Genomic DNA, 11,662 nt, shown 5'->3' with positions numbered 1-11,662 from the left:
TGTTCATCATTTGCAAAAACTCTAATTATTTTTTATTTCGTATCACATAATATGGGCATGATTTCAACAATGGTGTTCTGAAGATTAACTTTTCTAATTAAAATTGTTTCTGCTCCGTTTTTAATTAATCTGATTTTAAAATATGCTACATTTGTCTCGTTGTTGTTAATGTCCGCCATTTCGGAATTGCAATATGAAAATCCTTTGTTTAATACTCACCGATAGGCTAAAAGCGTGTGGTATTGGCTGCAATAGCCAATGAAAATCGCTGACGCTTTACAAGTCGACTTGGTACAACGAAACAACTCGTATTATAAACAAATTTTGAACAACACTTTCGGCAATCTGCGCATTTTTTTTTCTAGTTTTGGATAAAATACCAGGTCGGCGGGTGAAATGTAAATAAAAAAAAACGAAAGTGACCTTTATTTTTATTTGTATTTGTCGAAAAATAGGGTCGGGCGCTCCCGTAAAACAAATAATAAAAAAAGCTGGCCTTAAGGGTTTTAAAAGCTTCAAATGAATAAAAGGTTTTTGACCTATAGTCAAATATATGTTCTAAAGACTGTATACCCCTATTAAACCAGTTTAGGTTATCCTATTATTGGGCATTTTTCACACACCGGTAAGTGGTGCTTTTTCTCTAATAACTTTTTTGAACATTTTTTTCTTCAGAATTTTAACTAGTGCATAAAAGACAGTTTTTTTTAATTCCAGAAACTGGCGAGATTTGCATGCAAACATAATTTTAACTATTTATTTTTTACATTAAAACTCGACGCACTTTTGTTTTATTAAAGATATCTGAATTGCTCGCAAAATATACAAAGTAAACATTTAAATTTAAAAGAAACAAATCTCATTTAACATGTTAAATTCACTGTTTGGATTTTCTCTCTTAAAAAGGATAGTCTGTGAGTGTGTATGTCAGAGTTTATTTACATGTCATCGCAGAGTCTTCGCGACTACCTTATGTGCTGACCTGCCCCTGTGACATATCAGGGGAAAATATTTACTGTTAAACCAAAGTAGCTCAAATTTACCCCGGCTTCACAGGTTTGTGCCGATTTTTTATATATTTTTTTTTAGTACAAATACATCAGTGCACGGTTGCCAATGAGACCTTAATGTTCACTGGAAGTCATCATTATAATCAACATCATCGCTATCAGTACCATCATTATTATTATTATCCGTAGACGGTGCTTCCACTATCTAAATAAGTATCAACTATTTGCTTCGATCTTTATTTCCATCGACAATTATCAAGATCTGAACTTAACCACGATGATAATTAGATCTATAAAATGATAATTAGAGAAATGATGCTATACTATCCTCTATCTCCCCCCAAGTCTTTGGGTATGAAATGTTCATATGAAATAATATGATACTTAACTGAAGTTGAAACAAAGACTGGTAACAATAAAAACTGGGAACATTGGAGCCCACTATGTTTACTCCCATAAAAGTAGGAAGAAATTTGAACTTTTTAACAACAAAAAAGCAAATGTCTTTGATGTGGTCAAATATATGAGTCTTTGCCAACAATCACGTGACATAGTCTTCCTGCCATTCTGGGGCAATTCTAGTTCTTCCTGATCGTCTGACTGGAGTGCACAACAGGTCCGTCTGCGTTACCTTTGGACACGTGATTTTTCACATGTTCCCGTCAGAAATCGCACGAGTCAATATTGAGTGTCTCAATGTATATTAATATTTTCATTTTCAGTAGAGAACAGTACCACGCACAAAGGCGGATATAGACTGCACACAATTTGTTATCGTCGCGGGGCGGCCGCCGCATGTATCTTGAAGTTCAGAATATTGTATGGACAGTGGAAAGCGTCTGTGTTACGGTTTAAATAACAACAATAAATCACAACAAGAGCTTTGTCACAGACGTGACGAATACCCCCACATGCCGCATCGACACAGAATATTTTGCATGTTGTCTTCAAAAAAAAACAACAGCGAACGCCATGCTCAATGTTTAAAACGCACTAAGTGACCCCATGACCTAGCTGGCTGTATATGACATAAGATCCATGTTTGTACACGTATGATGCTGCTCATGGTGAGAGAGCTTAAGTACCAGACATTGACAAAACTTTGAATTTAGTTTTTACTGACTCAAAAAGATAAAAAAAACAATAACAAAGAAATTGTATGTAGTTAGTACCAAATGTCGTTCTTGTAAATGGCATATTTTTTCAAAACTGGGCTAAGGCATTTTAAGTTCCTTCCATCTTAAAATGGTTAATAAAGTACAATGTAAACTTTATAATCAGGCGCAATAAACAGAAAGCATCTTTTAATGGGCTTCACAAGGAACTCAATTATTCAGTTAATATTTCAAATATAGTGTTAGAGATTAGGTCAGCATATTTAGAGTGTAAAAATTCATCGACATGATGCACCATCAACTCTCTAGAATCGCACTCTGAAAAGATGGCAAACACAGTGGCTTTGATGATGTCATGTTTCTGATGCAGCACTCCAAACTCCAGTAACGCCATGGCTGCCTCGGGTACTACGTATCGCTGTGCCAGCAAGCTGTAGCTTTGGGCCTTAAGCTCTGGCAGCATATACTTCTCTGCCTCATTGTACACTTCGATTATTTCCTCAGCTGAGGCTTTGGTTACGGTCTTAGTTTTCATCTTGCAAAGTGTTGGGCATTTATTAAAATCACAGTCATGTAGATAGCAAAGAACACAAGAGAATGCATATGATGAAGTTTCTGCAAGTGGGATGTTTGAGACAAGTGCTTCTGAATAGTGGCCTTCCAACATGGCCACGAATATTTCAGATTTAGAGACTAAAGTTTTACGACTAGCATGAATATCACATCCATTCACAACAAAAGTTACACAGTCGTCATCAGTTACAGAAATGTCACGGTTACAGGCCTTCTCCACAACAGCTGCTTCTTCTTTATCAAGAACACCCGATAAGTAATCACTGAAGGTTGTTGCCTTACCATAGTGTTTGCCTGATTTCAACAATGTCAACTGGAACTGCAGACCGTACACAATGGAATGTTTCCTATGCGTTTCCATGGGTCCCCCCGGTTTGAGAGCTCCAACTAAACTGTCTAGCATTGCTAGGTGGTCAAAGAAGTGTTGTCTGCTATCTAACATCCTGAAAATACAAAAGAAAATTACAGAACACGGTATTATATGGAGAAAAGAGAAAGATGTACTCAATACATTTCAAGATAGAAGTGAAATGGCTTGACAATCCATAAATTGCATTTTATTAAAGTACAAAACGTTAGGTCAATTGCAAAAACAAGAATCATAACATTCCTTTGAATACCAGAATGAAATGGGTTTAGTCAGTGAGGAATTATCGGTGATACCCTAAAAAGCTTGCAGTTAGTTTTAAGGTACATGTATTTAAATAGAGAATACTAGGTTAGCGTTGAATACAGAGAAGTTTATGTTGCGAGGCTTAGAACGCCGGGAGCGCGAGCCTTGGCGAGCGCTTTCGGTGTTCGAGCCGAGCAACATAAACTTCTCTGTATTCAACGCTAATCCTAGTATTCTATTTATCTCATTTGATTTTTTTCAACGTGACATTTAACATAAATAAAATTAACCACAACAATAATTTTAATTCAGTCTTAAAAGCGCTTTAAATCTAACGAATGTAACCATGCGTAGTCATATAAATTTATTTGTTCTGTTACGCAAAATAGTCTTAAAAAATTCACACACAAACTGTTAAACAAGTAAAAATATCACCATATGCCTCGATTCAATTTTACGCAGTATCCAAATTGTAACACATAACGACCGCAAAAAGAAGATTTTACTATTTTTCATTTTATTTTCGAAAGAAAATGATCAAAATACAATATGGCGGCGATTGCCTCCTGACAAAATGATGTCGATGTCAACATACATGTACACCGTTGACGACCTTGACAATTTCGACGAGTAAATAGACAATTGCAGCGACTGACACTTTATTTGACCTAATATACAAGGCAATACGTTTTCCGACTTCGGACGACGAATTTAAGCATGCGCAGAACGTGTTTTTTATATAATGTTATGGGTATGCCGTGTGTGATCCGATGCATCAATGGCGTCCATGTTAAAATTATTTTCCCGATAACAGGGAACGACAAAAGTACAAAAAAAATCAAAACACGTTCGAACTAGTATCTTACCTTTAATTATCCTTTAAAATCCATCTAATAATCCATTTAACTCAATAATTGACGATTTTGCATCTAGGGTCTTTAATTATTACTTTAGCATAGTTAAATAAAGACCCTTATGCCATCCTATCACTATATTCAAATGAGTTTACAAACTCAATAAACTTTCTTCTTCGTTACACGCTACGTCATGTACTCTAAATTACTGCTGTTAAAATGAACTGGAGCAGTTTATCAAATAATAGCCGTTGGTAAACTCGGTTGCATTTGCAGATTTCTGCATACAAACATAATTATGTTTAAACTTGCACAATTTTGAATTTGTCTATGGTAAATGTGCTTATTGTACTAGAAAATAATTTAATATATAAATACACAAAGAATGAAAACATTCCATTACTCAACAAATAAATGAGTGGATAATACCCGTGTACAAAATGGGACGTTCCGAATTCCAGTGTGGTGCTATTTTTACCATCTTGACACAGCTCTATGCCTAACGTGAATTAAATCGGAAAGCAAATATTGCAGATTATTTATGAATTGTGCGATATTTGTATGGCTTGTTGTACATTCTTAAATGTCAAAAGTATATGCATGGGTTATAAACAATGCACATTACACGAAATAAGGAAAATGTGATAAATGGACAATTCAAATGTGTCGATATACAGTACATGTAGATGTGAAATAAGTCGCGTTTATAATAAATCGTCATTTTTTTGGGGGGGAAATAAGTGCAATAAGTGTCATTTTCAGCTGATTCATCATTATACGGATGGCGAAAAATTATGTCATATGACTAGATTTAAAGGTTGAAGGTCGTATAATTTTGAAGTTTAAGTTTTCTCGACTTTATTTTCTATGAAAAACCATTCAGTGGTAAAGTAAAAAAATAGTCCGTGCACGCGACAGGTATATCTCACAGTGTTGAATACTGGCTAGTATATTTCATAAGGTGTTATACCGTCAATGTCGTGTTGAAAATGGGATAAAATTTATTTTTCATAACTTGGAGATAACTATAATTGAATGTGAACATGAAATTATTTTGTCATTGATAACTTGAAGCAATAAAACTCCATTAGGATCATCTTTACAAACAAAGGCATGAAGCTTCCTGAAATCATTACTGCTATATACAACAATGAACATGCACTATGTGATTCTCAGGAAAAGAAACCTTTCATATGTTAACAAGAGTGCCAAACTGTCAAAAGATACGCCCGTTTGAAGGTTTTGGATACCATGCTAAATGCTTGAAATGCACTAAGTGACTTAGTGACCTAGTTTTTTACCAGGCATGAACCATATTTGAACTCGACCAAGATATCATTTAGAAACAACTTCTGACCAAATTTGGTGAAGATCGGATGAAAACTACTTCAATAGACCCTTTTTACAATAGGCCTAAATTGATAAGAGCGCAAAGTCACGTGACTTGCAGAACTCCAGAACGAGGCTGAACGTGTAACCATTTACAATAGTCCCACGCAACGCCGCATCTGATTTCAACCTTTCACTCTTAATTTGAACATTTGGCAATGTAATGATTTAGAAAACACAATATTACATTGTCAGAATAAGTAATAAATATGTACTTCACAGTTTAAGTGTCAATACATTATACAAAAATCTGTATAAAAGCACTTGTTTTACTTCATTTTTGCACACATTTGAAACTCTTTGTTAGAGCTTTTTTTATCGCGCTGTTTAAATAAAGATCTATCTTGCTTATTGATTAATCTGGGGTTAAATAGCCCTGTAGCACAAACGCATTATCTTGTCATGATCAGATACTGTGCCGATAAACCACCCGTGGGTGATGCCTGGTCATTGGACATCATTTATGATACCCAATGTCTATGGTGGTGGTAGTAGAATAACGCAGTAATATGTAAGACTAATTTACTGCCAAATACTCTAACTAAATACAGTATAGATATAAGCCAGTTTTATCATAACAATACAGTGATTGCTGGACATTCGTAGTAGCCTATTTTCACACAGGCGGACATTTGTTCCTATGTTGTTGGACAACCTGAACATTCGTGACTTCGTTATTTTGACAGTTCCGATAATGGTTCGAAAATAATTTTGACTGCCCGGACATTCGTTCCTTCGCTACTTTTGCAGCCCGGATATTCGTTCTTCAATAATTTCTATACCGGTCAATATTATCACATTTTTTTTTCCAATATAACGTAGCTGTCGTTCTCAAACCTCGTAGCTACAAAAAGCCAAGTTTTCAGGAGAGAGAAAAAACCGTCTCATTTTTTATAACGATGTTTTATAAATTGAAATTCTGTAAAAACACCAAACAAATGAAGCTGCAAAATAAGGTATAAGCCGTAGACGCGTAAGTCATACTGATAAGTCATACTGGTGTTCAGAAATGGTAACTACGATATTTTGTCACCACAGTTTTGTCATTTGTATGAGCACGGAGCGTCCGTGGTATGAGGTACGACAATTCGTCCTGATAGGAAACCTGGTAGATGCAAATATAAAAACGTTTTTGTCAAATTTGTCCAAACGAAATGACGTACCTATAGGTGAAATGACGTCGCTACGACTTTTCGCCGGAAAAAAAGCCACCAGTCAAGCTACAACATTTCGTCACGTGCATTTTCAAGGGCTCTGATTGGCATAGAGCTACGAGATATAGCACAAAACACGCGCCGGACTTCATATATTCGGAAAAGACGAAAAAACAGTTTTGAAAATTTTGGAGCTACGAGGTTTGAGAACGACAGCGACGATAATATGACACTCTACTCATTTTATCCGGTATTGTAATATGTCGTTATTAATATAGTTTATATATATATATATGATCTCATATTTTGTGTAAGACTTTATACTGTTGTAAGACTTTATCGTAATCATGAGAATGATAACGTTAAAAATATTCGAATATATCAACTTACACTGAGGTCTGTTATTTGCGAAACCTTGCAGAAATCGGAGCGCGAAAACTACTAGTATGTAGGAGCGAATATTCGGTCTGGCAAAATAATGTTGGAACGATTGTCCGGGATGTCAAAATAGCGTTGGAATCAACGTCCGGGTAGATAAAACAACGTATGAACGAATGTGCGCTTTGTTAAAATTATCGTATGAACGATTGTCCTTGTGAAAGAATGTTCGGATACTTAATTAAGTGCTTAATACCTTTGTATTTGAAATATTTATAAATTTTTTTGCTAAACACTAAACTATTTTGCGAGTACCGTTAAAATCAAACTCCGTCATTTAACTCCGTCGTTACGTAGTCTTATAAATCTATTTATATAACTTAAATTCTCAAAAGTATGTGTGTTGGTCTCTACTATTATTCATGAACGATCGACCGTGTAAGATGTGTGTTGACTCTAAGAAAAAGAAATATAAAATGCAAAGCACATGACACACCATTCAATTGTTATGTCTTTTTCTTTTAACTTGAATTAATTTTCTTTTACAGTAAAAGGCAATATTGAAGAATTATTTTGTACAGGTGAAAAAATCCGAACGTGGAGCAAACTAAACTGTCTAGTGTCTATGCATGCACTTAATTTTTCTTTAAACGGGATAATGAGTGATAAATATATGTCACTTTATGTCATAAATGTCTTTAATCTGAGTTTTTCGGAAACATTATTTTACCTACTGTGGTCAACGAAAATGCTTGTTTTAATTTTGTTCTACTATACACTAATGAACACAGAACGTTTTGTATTATACGACTTATGTATATACTTGTTTTGTGCATTTATCAATGTTTTTTCTTCATACCACATTTGCTCTAATGATCATGCGTATTTTGAATTTTAATAAAAATGAAATAAAATGTGTATTAAATACTATGCTTTAAAATATGACATTGGTGTAAGAGTGTTTATTTTAATTTATAACCCCTCATCAATTTATTGACTGAACAACACATGTATGTTTGCCGTTAATTATTGTAACGAGTGTCAGTACTCATGAAAATCACTAATAACTTTAATAACAAGATGTGTTTGAGAAACACAATGTCCCCCTATATGATGTTTGACCTTGTAGGATGACCTTGACCCTTCACCACTCAAAATGTGCAGCTCCTTGAGATACACACGCATTTCAAATATAAAATTGCTAGCTTCAATATTGCAGAAGTGACATTACATGCACAATTTTGACCCATATGCTTGACCTTGAAGGATGACCTTGACCTTTCACCACTCAAAATGTGCAGCTCCATGAGATACACATGCATGCCAAATATCAAGTTGCTATCTTCAATATTGCAAAAGTATTCATAAAATAAGCGATTTGGGCCACATATATTTGACCTCTGACCTTGAAGGATGACATTGACCTTTCACCACTCAAAATGTGCAGCTCCATGAGATACACATGCATGCCAAATATCAAGTTGCTATCTTCAATATTGCAAAGGTATTCATAAAATAAACGAATTGGGCCACATATATTTGACCTCTGACCTTGAAGGATGACCTTGACCTTTCACCACTCAAAATGTGCAGCTCTATGAGATACACATGCATGCCAAATATCAAGTTGCTATCTTCAATATTGCAAAAGTATTCATAAAATGAGCGATTTTAGCCACCTATATTTGACCTCTGACCTTGAAGGATGACCTTGACCTTTCACCACTCAAAATGTGCAGCTTCATGAGATACACATGCATGCCAAATATGAAGTTGCTATCTTCAATATAGCAAAAGTTATTGCAGAATGTTAAAGTTGGCGCAAACAGACCAACCAACAGACCAACAGACCAACCAACCAACCAACCAACAGACAGGGCAAAAACAATATGTCCCCCACTACAATAGTGGGGGACATAAAAATCATCTGGTTAATAATCATCAATATCATCCGCCAAAGATCTATAAACGTTCAGCCTCGTTCTGAAATTCGATATGTCACGTGATATCTAAAAATAGCTACAGCGGTGGTATTGTGAAACTGGTCTATTAGAAAGCGGAAACCATGCTTAATCCTTGAAAGACACTAAGTGACTCCATGACCTAGTTTTTGACCCAGCATGACCTATATTTAAACTTGACCTAGATATTGTCTAGATACAACTTCTGACCACAATTGGTGAATATCGGATGAAAACTACTTCAATTAGAGAGCAGACACCATGCTAAATGCTTGAAATTCACTAAGTGACCCCGTGACCTAGTTTTTAACCCAGCATGACCCATATTCAAACTTGACCTAGATATTGTCTAGATACAACTTCAGACCAAATTTGGTGAAAATCGGATGAAAACTACTTCAATTAGAGAGCGGACACCATGCTAAATGCTTGAAATACACTAAGTGACCTTGTGACCTAGTTTTTGACCCAGCATAACCGATATATAAACTTGACCTAGATATCATTTATACACAACTTCTGACCAAATTAGGTGAAGATCGGATGAAAACTTCTTCAATTAGAGAGCGGACACCATGCTAAATCCTTGAAATGCACCAAGTGACCCCGTAACCTAGTTTTTTAACCGGCATGACCCATATTCGAACATGACCTGGATATTGTCTAGATACAACTTCTGACCAAATTTGTTGAAGATCGGATGAAAACTACTTCAATTAGAGAGGGTACACCATGCTTTATGCTTGAAATGCACTAAGTGACCTAGTTTTTTACCTGGCATGACCCATATTTGAACTTGACCTAGATATCATTAAGACAAAACTTCTGACCAAATTTGGTGAAGATCGGAGGAAAACTACTTCAACAAGCAAATTCGTTGAATTAATATCCCCCGCCAATATGATTCTGAGCAAAAAAGTGTTATATTTGACACTCAAAAAAGAATTTTTTCAAGATACAAAGAGCCATAACTTTTTTATTATCCAATGGTGTACAATGCCATTTGGCGTGCATCATCCTCTTATCCATATAAATACTCAAACCAAGTTTCAATGAAATCCGCCAAAGCACTTCCAAGATATAGCTCCGTACACAAAAAAGCATTTTTAAGATACAAATGGCCATAACTCTGTTATTAACAGATGGTGTACAATGCCATTAGGTGTGCATCATCCTCTTATCCATATATATACTCATACCAAGTTTCATTGAAATCCGCCAAAGCACTTCCAAGATATGGCTCCGGACACAAAAGTGCCTGACGGACGGAAGGACGGACAACGCCAAAACAATATCCCTCCGCCTATGGCAGGGGATAATTAGAGAGCAGACGCCATGCTTAATGCTTGAAATGCACTAAGTGACCCCGTGACCTAGTTTTTGACCCGGCATGACCCATATTCGAATTTGACCTCGATTTTGTCTACATTCAACTACTGAACAAGTTTGGTGAAGATCAAATGAACACTTTTTTAATGACAGAGCGGACACTGCTATAAAGAAATATATACTGACCATGTGATACAATACAGGACTAGACAATGACCACTACAATACATGAAAAGACACTGACCATATGACATAATACAGGACAAGACAATGACCATGTGATACAATACAGTGCTAGACAATTACCATATGCTATAATTCATGATAAGACAATGACCATGTGATACAATACAGGACTAGACAATGACCATGTGATACAATACAGGACTAGACAATGACCATGCGACATAATACAGGACAAGACCATGACCATGTAATATAATACAGGACTAGAAAATAACCATGTGACACAATACAGACAAAGTAACTGACCATGTGATATAATACAGGGCAAGACCATGACCATGTAATACAATACAGTACTAGACAATGACCATATGATATAATACAGGACTAGACAATTACCATGAGATACAAAACAGGACTTGACCATGACCATGTGATATAATACAGGACTGGACAATGACAATGTGATAGAATAAAGGACTAGACAATGACCATGTGATACAATACAGGACTAGACAAGGACCATGTGATACAATAATACAGGACTAGACAATGTGATGCAATACAGGACTAGACAATGACCATGTGATATAATACAGGACTAGGCAATGGCCATGTGACATAATACAGGACTAGAAAATGACCATGTGATAAAATTCAGGACTAGGCAATTTCCATGTGATACAATACAGGACTAGACAATGGCAATGTGATACAATACAGGACTTGACAATGGCCATGTGATATAATACAGTACTTGACAATAACCATGTGATAAAATACAGGACTAGACAATGACCATGCGATATAATACAGGACTAGATATTGACCATGTGATAAAATACAGGACTAGGCAATTTTCATGTGATACAATACAGGACTTGACAATGGCCATGTGATACAATACAGTACTTGACAATAATCATGTGATACAATACAGGACTTGACAATGACCATGTGATATAATACAGGACTATTTATTGACAATGTGATACAATAAAGGACTAGACAATGGCCATGTGATACAATACAGGACAAGACAATGACCATGTGATACAATACAGGACTAGACAATGACCATGTGATATAATACAGGACAA

General features: G+C 35.6%; 1 protein-coding gene across 11 annotated transcripts in view; it reads right to left on the bottom strand.

Moving 5' to 3' along the window:
* Positions 1-1,231: 1,231 nt before the first annotated feature.
* LOC127854293 (uncharacterized) overlaps positions 1,232-11,662 on the bottom strand; it is a 58,954-nt gene continuing 48,523 nt past the window's right edge. For all 11 annotated transcript variants that reach the window (XM_052389386.1, XM_052389401.1, XM_052389420.1 and 8 more), the window contains one exon: positions 1,232-3,141. In XM_052389386.1, the coding sequence (XP_052245346.1) occupies positions 2,340-3,141 (802 nt within the window). In that variant the 3' untranslated portion in view covers positions 1,232-2,339. The remainder of the gene's footprint in view (positions 3,142-11,662) is intronic.

This window comes from Dreissena polymorpha, chromosome 1, assembly GCF_020536995.1.
Source record: "Dreissena polymorpha isolate Duluth1 chromosome 1, UMN_Dpol_1.0, whole genome shotgun sequence".
Lineage (NCBI taxonomy): Eukaryota > Metazoa > Mollusca > Bivalvia > Myida > Dreissenidae > Dreissena > Dreissena polymorpha.
Note: the sequence above shows the minus strand (reverse complement) of the source record. Positions and strands in the feature narration are given on the sequence as shown.